Source organism: Betta splendens, chromosome 10, assembly GCF_900634795.4.
Source record: "Betta splendens chromosome 10, fBetSpl5.4, whole genome shotgun sequence".
In the NCBI taxonomy this organism is placed as follows: Eukaryota; Metazoa; Chordata; class Actinopteri; order Anabantiformes; family Osphronemidae; genus Betta; species Betta splendens.
In genome coordinates this window covers 19,823,384-19,841,901 of record NC_040890.2, presented here as the reverse complement: position 1 = coordinate 19,841,901, position 18,518 = coordinate 19,823,384, and the positions used below count along the sequence as shown (strand labels likewise).

Below are 18,518 nucleotides of genomic sequence, written 5' to 3'. Positions count from 1 at the left end.
GGTCAGTGCAGAAGCACAGAGGACTTTACTGGACTGTTAATGCAGAGCCAGACAGAGGCAGAACCTGGAGAGGACCAGGGACATGTTTGCCCATTAACCTTTGACCTCTTCACTCTTGGCCCCTAATAACCGGTGCTGAGTGATATTTGATCTTTGACCCTGGCAGGTTCAGCACCTGCTCGTGTTGTTTTGCTCTTGGCCGTTGCTGTGTGTGTGTGTGTGTGTGTGTGTGTGTGTGTGTAGGTAACTGCAGGTTTAAAGCCACATGTTTACACTAAGTATCTGAGAAGGACGTTCTACTGCGACGCTTTGTTTTGGGGCCATGGGGCAGAACCAGAAGCTAGAAACTGAAATAAACTGTGTATGTTTGTTTTGCCACTAATATTTAAATGTCACGTGTTCAGGCTTTTTCAGGCTTGTTGGCACATCAGCCACACTGGGCTCGACCAACACTGCCCTGACAGCTTATTGCAGTAATAACAGGTATACGTTGGTGTTGGTTACATGTGCCTAAGGTTTCCACTGGAATTGTGCTGATAAATGATATTTTTTCCTTTTTAACAGAAGAAAACAGTAAAACAGCTGCTGTAGCTGCAGATAATGTTCAAGCTTCACTTTGATGTTTTATTTGTTAGCTTTAAGTCCGGGCGTGAAAGTAGAGAAGGATGGGAATGAAATGGAATACTGTACCTCCGCCTGGAGCGCGCCCCATCCAACCACCCATGCAATGCAAAGAGAGCTGCACTTCAACATTTAAGGAACATGTTTATTGAAATAGAATCTGATTTTAAAAAACACAACAAAATTGAAAAAACAGAACAAAACACTGTACATTTTCCCCAGAGAAGAAACGCTGAAGCGAGGGCAGGTGTGTGATTGGCCTGAGTTGCTGTGAAGTGTCAACAGGCTAAATATTAACCCAGCAGGAGGACGAGCAGGCTGCTAACGCCAGCTGTGAACTCTAAACCCGCCGCACGAGCAAGCGCAGTCTGGATGAATATGCAGTTGTGTGTGTGAGTCTTTGGTACAGAACAATGAGATGCCCTTGTTAAGCACACACACAAAGTAACGTGGCAACATAAACAGCAGATGGGGAAGCACGAACAAACACAATATTTGACACATATGTACAGTCTGCTCATCACTGCAACACCTTAATGTGATTGTCTTCATGGATTTCACAGTGCACGTAACATTTTCAATTTCACAGCCGCAAGTCCACCAACACCACCACACAACCGGACGACGTGGGAACTCGTCACAATCACGCAGTAATGGCCCCCATCTGCCCCCGTCTGTACATTAAATAGAATAGAGCAAGGCACTCTGGGTAAAAGAAGGCGAAAGCGGGAGCGTGGAAAATTACCTGTCATTAATCTGTGCAAACAATTGACTTTTTAGCCCTGGTGATTGGGAACACGGCAAAATTAAAAGCAGTATTTCAGCTGAGCTGACAGGAGGTGTAGAGGTTAAGAAATGGTTCTATTTAGTCCTAGTGTACCTTTTCCTTCATAGTGTCGTAGCTTTTCACAACCTCCTCTTTTTTAGTCCCTTTCTCTCCTCACTGCTTGGCTCTCTGACCAAGCTGAAATAACCTTAAATTGGTCTGAATTGGATGGAAACACTCTAAAGTGCTGCTCAGCTAGTCTAGTTCCTGGGCAAAGAAAGCCAAGAAACAATAAAAATGGGTACAAAAAGAAGTCAGGAATTCACAGTCACCCTTTGTCACACTTCAATGAGCTGATCCGGTCATAAAGAGAAGCTTTAAACCTTGAGTCAGCTCTCGGAAGAAAAAAAAACAACATTCAGACTTAATGAGGATGTCAGTGTGAACCATTCAATGGTCGCACAAAAAACTTAGACTTAACATCTGTAAAAATTAAAAGGAAAAACTTATAATTTAACCCACTATGAAAATGTAGAACTAAACATGAATAAAACAACATACAAAACAAAGACAGTAAGGATAGACCCATATGAGCATCGTTAGAAAAATCCATCTATGTCATCCATTGTTTTCTTGCTGTTTTAAAAAAGCAATACATTTTTTAAAATGTTTTTGCTGTAATTGCTGTGAACTGCAACAGTGGAACATTTTGAAGTACGATTGGGAAACATGAACGGCAAGAAAAGCAAGTTAAACACTAGAACTTAGCAGAGTTGATTTCAGTTTCTGACACCAAATATCAACTGATTTACACTGGAGAGCCCATATTTGGTCTATCCTTTATGATCCTTCATGAGGTGAACATCGTGGGGTCCATGTTGAGAAAAAAAATCAAAATCTGAACAAAACAGAAATGGTGACAAAACTAAAAGCAAAGCCAAAATAAAAGCTGTTTGGAAGTGGGTGATGTGCAGAGGAATCAGTGCAGCTTTGGTGGAAAATACTGTCAAGTCCCGGCAGACTACCACACCCCGTTGGTCCAATAGATGTTCCTGTGGTACACTGGCGTGTTTGCGTACTCTCCTACCTGTTTGTTGCTGTATTTGGGTGGGTTGGCCTTGTAGCTGTAATCCGAATATTGGTCGGAGCCCGTGGAGTTGTTGTCGCCTGTTCCCACAAAGGTGTTGGTGGCAGGGAGGTCCTGAACAGCCTGGTGCTTCTTGGAGGCAGAGGGTGACTGTGGCTGGAGCTGGATGGAGGGTAGAGGGGAGTTGGAGCGGTAGTGGCGGCCCAGGTCTGGGCTTCCGGGTGGGTAGTTGAGGGGCAGATGGATTCTGGGACTGTCATTGACGTTGTCGTTGATAAGGTTAAACTTGAGGCCTTTCTGCAGACTCGCTTCCTCATCCTCCTCGAGTGGTTTGGCAGGTTTTGGAGCTTTTCCCTTCTTGGTCTTTTTCCCTTTGCCGTTTTTGGGGCCCTGTTTTGGAGCATACAGGTCCTTACTCTCCTTCTTGCCAGCCTGGTAGCCACTCTTGGTGTCCTTTTGTAGCCGATGCCTGATGACCACCACGGCTACAATGACCAGAATCACACCAGCAATGCCTGCAAGGCTGCCATACAAGATGTTGCTACGCTGAGAATGGGAATAGTTTGGATCTCCAGCTATGTCTCTGTCTAAGGGTGTATAGAGGCTGTGTCCAACCAGTGCCTCAATCTGAGAGACATTGGATTTGGTGTCATTCACATAGACGTGGACGAGAGCGGTGGTGTGCCGCTGAGGTTTGCCTTTGTCAGTGACCTTCACCACCAGGCGATGCAGCCCATTGTGCTTACCGGTGAATTCCTGTGCCAGTGTGATTTCCCCACTAGTTGGCGATATGTGGAACAGATCGTACGGGTTGCCGCCTGTGATGGTGTAGACCAGCTCAGCATTGGGCCCAGAGTCAATGTCCTCAGCCTCCACCACCTCTACACGGGTGTCTGGCGGGGTGACGGGTGTCAGGTATGTGTAGGAGGAGTTGGCCGGTTTGGTGACATAAGGGGCATTGTCATTCTCATCTAGGACATTGATGGTTACGCCCACATAGGAGGAACGAGGTGGGTCCCCAGAATCTACTGCCTTCAAGCGGAAAGTGTACGTGCTCTCCTTCTCTCGGTCAAAGGAGATGCTGGATAAAATGGTTTCTGTGCCGTTCTGGATTAGAAACTTGCCATTGTCTGGTTCCACAAAAAGTCTGACTCTGGAATTTTCGCCCATGTCGGCATCATTGACAGTCACAACACCAACAGGATTGAGTGGAGGCATGTTCTCAATGACAGAAAAGCTGTAGCTGCTGAGCGTGAACTTGGGGTCATTGTCATTGCGATCCAGAACATTAATAATGACAGTTGCAGTTCCGGTTTTACTGGGAACACCTTTGTCTGCAGCAGCTACATAGAACTCATAACGATCTTTGATCTCTCGGTCCAGCATATTCTTCACGCGCACCTCCCCAGTGTTGGTGTCGATGTCAAAGAGCGCGCTGGCAGAAGAATCAACAATGCTATAGGCCAGCTCGGCATTGCTGCCGCTGTCTGCGTCTGTTGCTATGAGATCCAGCACCCTGTCGCCTGGCTGGTTGCCCTCGGCAAAGTCCACCTCCAGCAGTGAAGGGGAGAAGGAAGGAGTGTTATCATTCATGTCCGTGACTTGAACCTTGAGGGAGTTGGTGCTCGACAGGGCTGGGTTCCCAGAGTCTACAGCGACAATTTCAATTCTGTAATCCTTAACGCGTTCATAATCCAGGAGGGTGGTTGTCTGCAGGAAATATTTCCTCTTCCGATCATTGGCTGATTCACTTGCAGGTCTGAGCTGAAATGGAACATCGCCAGCAACCACGCAGGTCACCACTGCATTTTCCCCCTCATCACGGTCGGAGACTTGGACCAAGGCCACCGGTGTACCAACAGGCATGTCTTCAGAGATGTTGGCCACACCATTGTAGTGTGTCACCAAGCCAATACCACGAATCTCAATAGCTGGGGCATTGTCATTCTGGTCTTTGACGTTGATAGTCACCATGACTTTGGAGCTTCTGGAGTTGGGTCCACGATCTTTGGCAACCACAGAAAACTTGAGGAAGTTCTCTTCCTCGCGGTCCACCAGGCCTTTAACGTAGATGATGCCAGTGGTACGGTCAATGCGCAGAAGCCTCTGGACAGTCTCTGATGCCTGATGGAGGCTGTAGTCAATCTCCCCATTGGTGCCTGAGTCGGCGTCATTGGCTCTGACCTAAAAGAACAAAAAAAGTTTCCATTTTCACTCTCGGTCAATATAGAGTCAAGTAGCTAAAGCATCCAGAAAGACTCCTTCAATGAGTTACATTAGTAATAGTGTAAATATTTTAAAGCCTTGACACCACAATTACTTACAAAGAACCATAATCATTACTAATGCAACGCAACAAAGGCTTTTGTGTTTTGTTGCCTGTTGTGTTAAATATAATCGACGAGCAAAGTAAAGCACGTCTAACAAACATGAAGTGAGTGTCTCAGGTGAAACTGCTTTGACATTTCTTCAGCCTTCATCTGATTAACAATGATGTAATTGGGGTTGTTACATTTTAAAGCCCCATACTCATTTAAAACAGAGGTGGACATGAGCCAAGTTTGCACTCAGCAAAATAATCTTCTAAAAATTAAAACCTAAAAGTATTATTTAACACACAAACAGATAAATCTACTACAGGGGGAGTTTTGTTTTACACACAAGGACATAGAAATCTATTAGAAATGATGGTGGAGATGTTGTTTAAGGATTAAGGAGCAGTCTGACATTTGGGGAACCAAGAATGAGAGTCAAAGATCAACATCAGTCCAATATATGGTCAGTTAAAAGGCTGTAAATGGCGTCTGGTTAACGGAGAGCAAAGCCTGGAAGCAGAGTCAATGAGACAACAGGTTCCACAAAGGGAAACTCGTTAAGCCTTTATACAAACTGGTTAATGAGCTGCATTCTTAAAGGTAAATATTAATTAGCACTGGACTAAGCTAGCCCAGAGCTGCACTAATTAGCCAATCAAATGAATTAATACAATTATCATAATACAATCGGAAAAAACGGATTCAGAATGCGTGAGGGACAGTTGCTCAGTAGATGAGTGGAAAAGCTGAATCTGGGGGACTTTCATTTAAAGGTTTGACCACCGGCGTATATAAACATGTCGTCTTCTGTCTGCTCAGAATCACACGGAGCCACAGTCGGTGCAACCGTGGAAGCCACTGATCCAAGTCAGAAAGGTTAAGGTTAAAGAAAGCGTGAAAGTGAAATTATAATTTCTCCTGCTCATTGATTTCCTTTCCTCCCGTGTGGCTTTAAGCAGCAGACATCACCGAGCGGTGGTGAATTATTGACAGCCTCTAAGAATTGTGTATTGAACAGTTGAGCTGTCGGAACACGAGGCCACGGCTGAGCTGGCAGCTCTCCAAGGCCACGCTGCCCAGGTGGACGGCAAACACCAGCCCTGTTTATCTCCGTTAACAATTAACCAGAGCTGGACCGAGGAAACGGAACGTGGACTAAAGAAGTGCGACGTGCAGTAGTCAGCTCATCAGTGGCTGTTAATGTCCTGTGTGCTTTACAGATGACTTCATTACTTTAGAATTACAGGGTAGATTATTTAAATGACTTGGACTTGTCTTAGCTGCTAAACAGCTGCTTGTCAAAGACAAAATCGGATCTTTATATTGACTTTTTAGAAAAGCTATTAGCCGTCAAAGCTAATGACTCATCTCTGGTCTCAGATAGTCTTGAAGGTCTTTGCTGAATATTCCTTAATATGGAATAATTTAATCATAAAGCAACAACATGACCTCACCAGTAACTCAACTGTCCTGCTGAAGCTCTTTGACTGAAACCGTTCTAATTCAATTTTAATAAGGTTTAATAACTGCACTGCACACAGTGTATTTGTCCAATAAATAACAGAGTTAAAAATTTTAGAGAAATCAGTCACTTTATCTCAGAACAAATGAAACCAGATAGATTTTGAAAAAAATGGCAAAAGAAATCTATAAAGAACAGAAGATGCAGATGTGGACGGGTCGGGTCGTCAGTCAGCGCTGACCCAGCGCATCTAAAGCTTAATTTATTAAATGCACGTTAAGTGAAATGCATTTCGCAGCTCTTTGAAATGCAACGAGCCACATCCAGAGCAATAATACCAATAAGCCTCATGGATAATCGCATGAGTGACGCAGATTAAGTCATGCACGACTGTGTGGAAGCCTGGCTGGTCGCGCTACAGTCAGGGAGCAGGAGGACGACAGCAAAGCCGAGCTTCCTCCAACGCCGACTGACGGCGACATCACGTCTCACTGACTCGGCCAAGAGCTCAAAGGTAAAGTTGAATCAGTGGCTAATATGTGACTACACACCGCGATCCCACGCCCCGCTTCACCTCCACTTCACCATCTGTCTGCACGGATAATTGAGCAGCATATTATGTGCAGTCACTGCGCCGTGTTGTCCTGCAGCTCTCGCCGTTATCACCAGCGGGGCCAAAGGTTCCACAGCAATGTTTGGCGGACAAGAAAATCTCTGGATTCACTCCTGAGCAGAAGCTGCAGCGCTGAGAGTGAACTGAATCCCAATGTGAACACAAACCTCCACAGGACACACAGCAGCAGCCAGTTACACAGACTCACAATGTGAGGAGTCCCTTTTCTAGTGGCCAAAAGCATCTGAGGATCCGCGTGGATTATTTTATCCTGTCCCTTACAGAAAAGTTAACATTTAAATTAATTATTGATGGTTTTTATTTTACTTGTACTAATACAGTTACAACACAATTCCAATTGAATCGATTACCTGAGCCACTGATCTGGAACAGAAAACCAAGCTCAACCTGGCAATGAACTGTAAAACTGCATGTCAGCCACAATAATTACAGCAGACGAACAGACGGTGATGCCTAAATGCTCCAGTAGCAACACAACCACAAGCCTAATTTTTCATTCCCATCGATCCCACGCTGGAAACTGCTCAAGGAACCAAACCTGATGAATTATTGTCCAGCTCCAACCAGCTGTTGTATTTTTGGGCAAACTGCTAATCATGAGCTGCTGAGCGAGGTCAGAGTCCCCAGCCGCACCTGATGTTAAGCCTCCCATTGTTAATATCTGATGGTTTGTGGTGCGTTCCGTGCGTACCCACCTGCAGCACAGAGTGTCCCAGCGGACTGTTTTCCGGCAGCTCGGCCTCGTAGTGATTTCTCTCAAACTTGGGCGCGTTGTCGTTCTGGTCGGTGACCGTGACCCGCAGCAGAGCGGTGCTCGCCCTCTGCGGCTTCCCGCCGTCCACCACCCGGATGGTCAAGTCGTAGGAGTCCTTCTTCTCACGGTCCAGGTTGCCCATGACGACCAGCTGCGGCAGCTTCTCGTCCGTGTCCACGGCGACCTGAAGGGTGAAGAGCTGTTCGGCGTCCGGGCCGGTGCTCAGCGCGTACTCGGCCACGCCGTTGCTGCCGGAGTCCTTGTCGGTGGCCATGGGGATGGAGAAGAGGGCGCCGATGTGCGTGTTCTCTGGAATGGAGAGGGTGAGGATGGGGGAGGAGAACTGCGGCGTGTTGTCGTTGATGTCCTGCACCTCGATGCGGCCTTCGATCAGCCGCGGCCCTGAGCCGATGCCCTTCACCATGTCAGTGATGGACACCTCGAACTCCAGGAAGCACTTGTCGCCCTCGAACAGGTTGCGGCAGTCTTTGAGCTTCTCGCGGTCGATGGGGATCTCTGTGGTGTAGATGTCGCCCGTCTTGCCGTCCACCCGCAGGTACGGCGAGCCCACCTCCAGCTTGTAGAGGTGCCCGGTGTCCGGCAGGCCCTGGTCCGCTGCCAGGCTGCCGATCATGGTGTTGGGCGGCTGCTCCTCAGAGACGCGGTAGAGGATGTCTGTGGGTGCAGCCGTGCAGGAGAGCGGCAGGATGAGTGCCAGGAACAGGGCGACCTCCCAGCTCGGCGCCGCCATGGCTCTGCCCGACCTCCCTGACCTGGAAGAGACACGCAGACACAATCAGAGGACTGGATCTCGGCAGAAATGCTCCACACATCCCTTTTTCGCACATTTATGTCAGAGGAATTCAAGACTAGATCGCTCTATCCGTCTCCTTGGGCCACTAAACACGTCCCACTTATTTATTTATTTGCGAGACGTGAAGGTGAGGAGGCTTCAAGGCCCGACCGCCGTAGCGAGCGAGCAGCAGAGTGATGGCTTCCTTCTGCTGCCAGTCGGCCGCTGTGACAGGAAGACAAAGCGAGCGCTGCTGCAGGAGACACTCAAGCAAAGATGAGTGAGGCAGCGAGCAGGAACAGCGCCCGCGAGTCTCAGCGACGCCGGCTTAAGACTCCATAAGACCGTTTTATGCTGATTAGGAGACAAAGTAAGACGCATTTATGCTGAGGAGACAATAGAGTCGTCAGACGCTGTCACGCATTCACACTCAGCCACAATATCATGTGAACACCGTCAGGATGTTCACATGATATTGTGGCTGAGTGTTTGCTTCATTCTTCTCTTTTTTGGTGTCATCCATCTACACAAAGTCAGTTCAGCTCCTTCCTATATTTACTTGTTCCCTGATGTGTTCAGGTTCCAGGTGTGAAATCAGCTGATGGGTCAAGTGGGTGGAGTTCTAGCCGAGTTCTAGTCGAGTTCCAGTGTTCTCCCTTAATTCTTCACTATGGAGCCGTTATTGAAACCCTTCCAGGTTTGATTGAGTCTTAATCACTGAGTCACATCTGATTGTGTTGCTGTGTAGCTGCTACTCTGGACTGTGACTGGCTGCATTTCCGTGGGTCGGATGCTTTAATGTATAAACTCTTTCTTGTCCTCCTCGGTCCCTCCTCCTTTGTCTCTCTCTCTCTCTTGGCAGTAATTCATGTGAGACACACATTCTGCGTTTTGTGCTGTAGGAGTTTCTCAGCTCCGGGTGGCCAAGGTTAATCTGAAGCACTTTTTTCTCAGCGCGTCCTTGATTTGGAGAGGAACACACACACATGCACATTATGGAGCAGCATACTGAGCAGGAAGCAGGAAGCCTCTGCTCTCCTCCTCCGACAGACACTGATGCACAGAGTTTACTGTGTGCTGCCGAGCGCCCAGCGTGTGCGTGTGCAGTAGTAAGTGCGTTATTCTCTGAGCCTGTTAGATCTCCCACAGAGTGAGAAAGAAAAGTCAGACCTTGTACACATTCATTCAGTCACATGAATCAATGATCTGAACTCTTCCAGCTCCTTTTGTCGTCTCACAACCAACATAAAACCACAATAAAAGGCTTATTTTAACACCACGCAACCTCCAACACATTTGTCTTCATACACAGGAGACTGTTACATACGGTGCCGGCGCCGCATCGACACCAGACGCCCGGATGAGTAGGGCCTCACGTTATCTGTAGACGCTGACCTGAGAGAAGCTGGCGAGCGGCCTCAGACTGAGACTCCACCACGTACTGAGGCCAAAGTCACCGTCTCATTTGAATCAATTATCTCTGTTGTCTGATGAGATCTGAACCATGCAGGAAGAAATTCACGGTGATTATCATATAAGACCACAAAGCGCGCGGCGAGTAATGATGCGAATCCTGCGGCTGGTTCTGGCCACTAACAACAGGAACGGACCTGTGAAGTTTGGGACCACGACAGACTCCTGCAGCTGAAGGCAGCTCCTGCTTTACGTGGTCCAGCTGTTCCTGCGACGTGTCGGCTGCTCTGCTCCTGCTGTGACACACAAACACCTAATTACCCTGCCCCCCCTTGGAGCCCGCCGCCCCCCGACTCAAACACATGCGGCCGTGTGTTCGTGTGGGTTTAAGTGGGAGTCCCACTGTAAAATGTGTGTGTTTCTCTTCTCTTGCCAAACCGACCTCTGACCCTGCAGTGTTTCACACGTCACCGTGGTAACGGAGCTGGAACCGTGCTGCTCACTGGCCCGTGTCCAGTCTGCCGCATTGTGACGACGGGCTCGCGAACGCACACGTTGTACACGTTGGACCTGTGATAACGTTTCAGCCTCCTGTTAAAGTGCACACATAATAAATGCCTGCAGCTCACGAATGCTAAATAGTGGATCTGTGTCGGGTGTAAACGCGACGAAAGTGACATTTGATTTTTCCAGGTTCCAGTTTACAAAAATATACAGTATTTACATTTACAATATTCTGCTTTTCCAGCAGGTGAACCTAAAAAAGGAAGCAACGCAGCTTTGTCGAACATGAGCCGAGGTGAAATCTAAATGTGGTGAGACCCGCAGGAATCCGATTCTGACGCTGCTCCTCTGCTTTTAAAGCTGATAAATCGTCTAATGTCTCCCTGTCGGACTCACGCTTACACATTCTCTATGATGTTTACCCACAGTGAATTATTCAAACCTTGGCTCCATCATATTCTGGCTGCATCATCCCATCAAATATCAGATGTTCCACATTTCTCCTGCTTCATTTTTGAATTCCCCCAAAAGTTAGTTTAACACGTGGCGTCTTTAGAAACTGCTGCTTGAATTCAAACTGAATCACAGGGATTTCTGTGAAGTTTGGCTGCGGAGCTCGAGTTTGTAATAACGGCGACAGCAGACGAGAAGTGTTTGTTAAAAGGATTTAGATCTGCAGGAATCAGAAGATGTGATCATGTTAACATGCTTCACAAGCAAAGCTTTAATCGATTGGACGGAGGTTTTCATTCATTAAACACAAGCTGCCCAGTGGAAATCAGATACAATTAAAATTTGGACTAAACCCTGGAACGAAGGAAGATTTATCTATGTAGTGATGATGATGATGATGATGATGATGATGATGATGATGATGATGATGTAATGATGATATGATGATGATGATGATGATATGATGATTGAAGCTGGATTCTGTGGCCTGTGATGGTAACGGTCACTTTTGGACAGTGCCGACTTCGAGCAGATACTAGTGGGTCGTGAGAATCAGTCTCAGGGTCGAATGGTAGAAAAAAAAACTCATCAGTTCCTGTTTGTGCATGTTCCTGAACCGACATGTTCACATGTCCACATGCAGCGTGTTCAGTGTAAGTGTGTGTGTGCGTCTCCTCAGGGACGATCCCTGGGGCCACAGATCATCCAGCTTGTCTTTCCCACAGTCCCAAGCTTCCTCACCAGCTGTTTCTGTGTGTGTGTGTGTGTGTGTGTGTGTGTGTGTGTGTGTGTGTGTGTGTGTGTGTGTGTGTGTGTGTGTGTGTGTGTGTGTGTCTGCTTGTGTACAGAGGCTGAACCAGTAAACTGTCTGTGTGTTAACATTACAATCGCCACAAGGAGCTTTGGGGACGGGAGCATTTCCATGTCTAAGGATCCTGGCAGCAGCTGTTTGGACTCTGAGCCGCTGAGGCTGCTGCACGAGCACAATAGAAAAGCGGGTGGGGGCAGTTAACAGCCCCCAGCTGGATGGGCCTGGTACCACCCACAGTGGGCTCAGCATTGATATTCAGTGCGTCTGCATCTGAAAGCTCCACACTACGAGGTGACGATGAGCATCACACTGAGCTAATGCTGCTGCGGCCTCTTCACGGCTGCCGTGACGTTACACAGACGCAATTCCAGCAAACACTGACCTTTGGACTCTTCTAGTGAGACACGGAGGCTTCACACGCGTGTGTGTTGGATAGGACGTAGAAACTAGGACCTCAGACAAGCCCATAAATATGACCAGCGTTCAGGGGACACAAGTCGTCAGGTGTGTGTTCTTCATATGAAGTGTAAACGCAGGGTCCGGGACCACATGTCCACACGAACTGGATGTGGACTGAATGAAACATTACTCACACACACAATCAAAAGACTCTTTGATGTTCTCAGATCTCAGAAAGCAGGATGTTCACGGTGGAGGTGAGCTGGACGGTCCACACACACACACGCATGCACGCACACACGCACGCACACACACACACACACACACACACACACACACACACACACACACACACACACACACACACACACACACACACACACACCGCACGCACGCACGCACGCACGCACACACACACACACACACACACACACACACACACACACACACACACACACACACACTTCCTATTGAGATGCAGCAGCCAACTGTTGCTGAAGCCTCTGAGGTTTCTGCCGCCGCTGGTTCAGGTTTTGGAATGTTTGAGCCTGTGAGTTTCCTCCAGATAAAGTTTTATCGCATAATAAGAGAATCAGCAGCCATTTTGAGAAACGGGCCAACTGAAGCAAACTGTTTCACCCAGTGGGCTTCGCTGAGCGCGTCCACACCTTGTGTCAACTATCAGGTGATCAGAATGTGACTCCGCTGCCTGGAGCTGCTACTGACTCACTGGTCTGATATGTTCTGCGACTGGTTTCGGTCCCACATTGTTCAATTCCTGCTGTGCAGCTTGACAGTCTTGCTCAAAGACACTGTGGCAGGAAACCTGACTGGTTTGGGGATCAAACGTGTGACCTTCCACCGACAGGATGTGGTGTGTGACACACACAAACACACTGATCCACTGAAAGCAGCAGCAGGAGGGGATTATGGGAGTGGAGAGCAGATGAACAGCAGGTTGGTAGGAAGTAAAGATCAGGCATCACCAGAATGTTGTTTAAAACCCACAGCAACGAAACAGGTCGGATGAGGCTGAGCACTGGTCTGACTGGGACGCGTCTGTGCTTCACGGACTCAACATAAACACAACGCTTTTAAATCAAACTGATTTCCAACTGAACTATAATCAGTAAAGATGCAAAGAAATGACACCTTGTGCTGCTTCAAGCCATCAAACTCATTTAACCCCAATTTCCACTGGCAGGCCCCAACAATCAATACATCAATATAAGGTTGGCTCAGTAAACGTGCTTTTAGTCCGTCTTTATGACAGGAAGCGACGCATCCTCCTCCCTCTGCATCTGCACGTCTGCAGCACTTACATGAAATTAGCTGTGTATGTTTACGGCTCCCTGAGCGCAGCCTCCGCCGCTCTGGTGACCGGCTCCACAGTTCTGACATGTCACCGTTTTTAATCACAGACGCAACAATGAACAGCCTGATCTGTGACATCACATGTGGAACCGCGTGCGAAGTAAAGCATCGTAGCTCGGAACTTAAGCGCTTTAAAGCTCTTTGCTAGCACCACCATCAGGTCAGAGCATCTTCATACACGTCGCCGTGGGCAACGGGCTGCGACAGCACCGTGCCCTGAGCTCCAGCCGTGCCCTGAGCTCCAGCCGTGCCCTGTGCTCCAGAAGGAGCCCAGTGCAGCACGTCTCCGGGCGAGTGAGCCCCAGCGCTTGGCGCCGGTAACGGACAGAACATGGAGGGAGGAACGGGCAGCGAGGAGAAGCTGCTAACGTGTTAATGTGATGCGGAGACAGGGCATCACCTGCAGCTGTGGACCACGCTCCAGCTAATGTCACTGCACTCCAGTTAAAATACAAAGCACCTTTTAGAGATTGACCCCGTTCTCTGGTCTGAATTCTAATTGTTTCTGCTTATTACAGTTGGTTTTCGGCGCCGGCATTTCCTCCAACTCGCATGTTGCTTCAGCTAAAGTGAGAAACCTGCCGTGAAAACTCCTGAATCCGAAGCGAGGACATCTCTTTTTCCGCAGAGCGTGGATGTGAGCGTGTGTGTGTGTGTGTGTGAGCGTGCATGTGTGTGAGAGCGCGTGTGTGTGTGTGAGCGCGCGTGTGTGTGTGTGTGTGAGCGTGCGTGTGTGTGAGAGCCCGTGTGTGTGTGTGTGTGAGAGCGCGCGTGTGTGTGTTTGTGTGAGCGTGTGTGCATGCGTGCGTGTGTGTGTGTGTGTGAGAGCGTGCGTGTGTGTGAGAGCGTGTGTGTGTGTGTGTGAGCGCGCGTGTGTGTGTGTGTGTGCATGTGTGTGAGCGTGCGTGTGTGTGAGAGCGCGTGTGTGTGTGTGTGTGAGCGCGTGTGTGTTTGTGTGAGCGTGTGTGTGTGTGAGCGTGCGTGTGTGAGAGCGCGTGTGTGTGTGTGTGTGTGAGCGCGCGTGTGTGTTTGTGTGAGCGTGTGTGCATGTGTGCGTGTGTGAGCGTGCGTGTGTGTGAGAGCGCGTGTGTGTGTGTGTGAGCGCGCGTGTGTGTGTGTGAGCGTGTGTGCATGCGTGCGTGTGTGCGTGTGTGAGCGTGTGAGCGTGTGTGCGTGTGTGCGCTTCCATTTCTCACAGCAAACCCGCTTCCACCCTCCCAGCTGTTTTAATGAGTGGCATTAGCGACGCGGCTCGCTCACATCTCCAATTTCTACAGAGAAATGTGCAGAACGGACTGTTGGACCCCCGTCCTCCTCCCTGTGCCTCCTCCTCCTCTCCCGCTGACTAATCCTCCACCTCTCGCCTCCCTCACCCTCCCACCGAGCTGCGGATGACTGTGACGTTTGTTGTTGTTTTATCTGCTCAAATGTGGATGGATGCGCTTTCAAATTAGAGGAGACAGAGTGGATCCCAAAGCCCGGTTTCAGGCCTCAGACCTCGGCTCCGGCACCGCGGCGGCGGCGGCTCGGGTGACGACGGGGCCACAAACCTCAGGGAGAGGACCTGCACTTCAGCCAAGCTGAATATACGTTACAGTGCAGGAGCCAGCGCTGGCGTCCAATGAACGCGCGGGGGAACCTCCCGGTTGACCAGAAGCCACAGGCTGAGCCTCACAGGCTTTAAGCTCTTTACTTCTACAGATTTACCGTGGACGCGCGGCGACGGACCAGGCTTCCACCAGGTCAGTGCTGGCATTAAACAGGGACAGGGCTGCTGTCCTGAGCTCCGCAGCCTCTCAGCAGGGGGCGTCGCGACCAGCAGCAGCGTCGTAGTCTTCTGACCTCACAAGGGTTTCACCAGAAATGACCAGAGTGAGAAATGGGGTCAAGGGTCAAGAGTGGGAGCAGCACAGCATCACACCACAGCCCCGGCGACCGCCGCTTTAAGCCCGAGGGTCCTCGGACCCTGCTCCCTGCCTCCACCGAGGCAGACGGGCGTCGGGACCGGTGGAACGGGACGGACTGCATTCTCCCATAGTGACACGCTCAGCAGCAAACTGATTCACCATCAGCTGCCTCCACGTCCCTACTGAAACTCTGACGCTTTGCTCGGAGCTGAGTGTGTGTCAACGGCCCGTCGCGGCCGCGGGTGAAGCGGGTAAACATGGAGGGGACGGTGTTAAATGTGGTGCTACAGGTGCCGGGAGGCCTGTGTGAGGGTTTAAAGGGGGAGAGACATCACGAGCAGCCTCCGATGAACGGACTGGTGTGTTGTTGCTCCCTGCAGACAGATGAACGCTAATGTTACAGTGGAAGACAAACCTCTGCTTATAACGACGAGCCCTTTTACTGCCGTTTCATATGATGTCTGTCCACAGAGTATTTGCTGAAGTCAAGCCTGGGATGGAGCCATGGCGCTGCGCTCATATGTAGGAAAGGAAGCGGACGCGTCCCGCTCTCCGCAGCGGCCGCTGAAGGAACGTGGTGTTTCGGAGGTTAGAAGCCCGTGACCCACGGGAAGCTGTATTTTATTACTGACAGTCAGGGAGGGATCGATGCGGATCGATCCCGCTGTAAGTTAATATGGCTAAAACACCTATCAGGACAGATTAGGATATGAATACTCAACCGCTTTAAATGGGCTTTGATTTTTCAACAAGTGTTTTAAAAACAGCCCCTGGGTTCATTTTTTATCCTCCGTCGTGTAAACGTGTTGCGAAATGGAGTCAAAAGTGGCTAAAGTCGACACGTTCGTTGCGTTGTCGCGCGCAACGCGTCTTCTACAGACGAGCGCAGTGACAGCGGAGCTGGATGGAGGTTCCTGAGGAACGTTTGGAACGTTGTCACGAGAATCGGCGCGCGCCACCGTTTGGACTCTCTGGGTTCTGTGGAGCCAAGTTCCTACCTGGGCCGTGTGAGATCCGCGCGTTTCCCCGGCTCCGAGCGTTCCAGCCCGACTACAGGCTCGGCTCGTCCTCGGCTCCGAGTCGGTGCCGCTCCAGACCTTCGCGAAAGAGCACAGCGATCCACGGCGCCGCAAAGCCGCTTAAAACAAGTCCAGCGATCCAGCCGCACGGACGCGGGCGACCATTCCTCCAATTGCTCCAATTGTCTGTCCACTTTTTACCGTCGTGACCCGCGCCGCGCGTCAAGCCGGCGCTCGCACCCGCTCCCCGGGAACTGCAGCCCGCAGCGCAGCCGTGGGACGCGCTCGGACCGGGGTCGCTCGCTCGCTCGCTCGCTCGCTCGCTCACGCGCTGCCGGGCGTCTTCACCCGCAGCATCCTCCGCTGGTGCGCGTTTGGGCAGGTGATGGTGTGAGCGGACGGAGCGCCGGGACAGTGGAGCGAGAGACGCAAAACGCAGCAAAAAAGCAGGCAGCGGCTCCGGGCGTCCGGTTGGTTCCCTGCGCTCTGCAGCCTCCAGGTCAGTCCGCCTCCCGTCCAGCACGGAGCAGGTCGCGCGGCTGTACTGTGTGTGATGAGAAAGTGGAGTGAATCCAAACGACTGCGCTCCGCTCCGCTCCGCTCCTCGCTCTCTCTCCCCCTCCCTCCCCCACACTCCCTCATACACCACAGATAGGCGGAGCGCGCGCCCAGCGCAGCCAACTCCGTGGATTTCCCAACATTTGATGGTCTGCTCTTTATGTATATTTATTCATAATAAAGGCGCTGTACGCGACCGAACCGATGATAATGGACCTTATGGGCTTCTCCACAGTTTAAAGTGTGAAGCCACGGAGCCACAGGTACTGATCCGGTCAATCAAACTGGACCCCGCTGCTCCGGACGCGCTCACTGCTTTAACGGGGTCTTCGGCTTCAGGAAGTCTCCGTCTGAACTCTTACTGTCTTTTTCTCTCATTTACAGTAAACACACGCTCGTATTGTCGCTCTCTCTCTCTCTCTCACGGCTCCGTCCCGTCGCGGAGGAGAGGAGCTGCCGGTCCTCGCGCTCTGAGCGCCACCTACAGGTGACAAGCGGCACGTGAGCAGGGCAAACAAAATGGAGACCGCGTAGAAGGCGCTGGTCGTTGTTGGACAGAAGTGCTGTTGTGTAGAGAAAAGGCAAAGCAGCTTATGGGCCGTGACATTACACTCAACACGCGTGGATTATGATTCGGTTCCAGTGCATTAGTGGCTTAATCCAAATGCAAGAATTAAAAGTCATAATTTCAACTGTTGTTAGAAAACACACCACTGTAAATATTTACATTGTATTATTGTTATTTGAAATATTAAATAAACAAGACATTTTAATATTTCACAACAAACTGCATCGTCAACAAAATCACCAACAAAGAAAAAGAGCGCAAACACAGATTATCTGCAGTGAGCGCTGACGTATGGATCCAGGAAAACCTGGCAGCTCCACCTTCAGACACACAACACGAGGCGCTACTTTAAGGAAGAAACACGTCACATTTACAGCTCCTGGACCCCTTCAGCGATAAATGTGCCTGTAAATGAACAGACGTGTGCTGACGTTGGGGCCTCTGTGTTTGTTTCTGTCAGGCTCAGCGGGGCCTGGATTCATAAGTACTGTAAAAGTAGCACAGCACCAACATCCTCGTACAATTACACTTACAGGGGGTGAAAGTATTTAATGGCTCCTTGCAGAATGTTTATAATACAGGATACATAATATGATTTGATTACGGCTGTTGAATAATTCATGTGAACACACTGTTAATGTGACTGAGGCTCGTTTTAACTACTTAATCGTACCAGGGTTTTGTTTTGTGCATATTTATTGACTGATAACGTGAAGTAGAAGCATCTCCAAACTGAACGCAGGTTCAGGAGCTCGAGGTGAATGATGGGCGTCACGTTTCCACAGACGCAGACTGACGACGGGACAGCTGCAGTTTGGACCGGAACCGGCGGCTGAACATGTGTGTCGGTGGACAGCAGGCAGCGCTACCTGGATGCTACTGGTTTCACTGCTGTAACAAAACCAGTCATTTTCCCTCCTCTTGACATTTCTGAGAAATAGTCACTGTAGCTGTTTTGCTGCGCGACTGATCAACATCTGTGTAAATATCCAGGAGGAAAGTGATATTTACAGCAGTAAAGATCAGAGAGACGCAGGACTCCGTTTCACAGGATGCTGCAGCTGCAGCAGCTCCTGAGCG

The 18,518-nt window shown here is 49.7% G+C and overlaps 1 protein-coding gene across 1 annotated transcript; it reads right to left on the bottom strand.

Annotated features, from left to right (window-relative positions):
- Positions 1-745: 745 nt before the first annotated feature.
- On the bottom strand, positions 746-16,866 carry LOC114864274 (protocadherin-1-like). Its single transcript, XM_029165005.3, has 3 exons — positions 16,292-16,866; positions 7,581-8,412; positions 746-4,658 (listed from the first exon to the last, which is right to left on the bottom strand). The coding sequence occupies exons 2-3, from the start codon at positions 8,388-8,390 to the stop codon at positions 2,409-2,411; spliced, it is 3,060 nt and encodes a 1,019-aa protein (XP_029020838.1). The 5' UTR covers positions 8,391-8,412; positions 16,292-16,866; the 3' UTR covers positions 746-2,408.
- Positions 16,867-18,518: the final 1,652 nt, after the last annotated feature.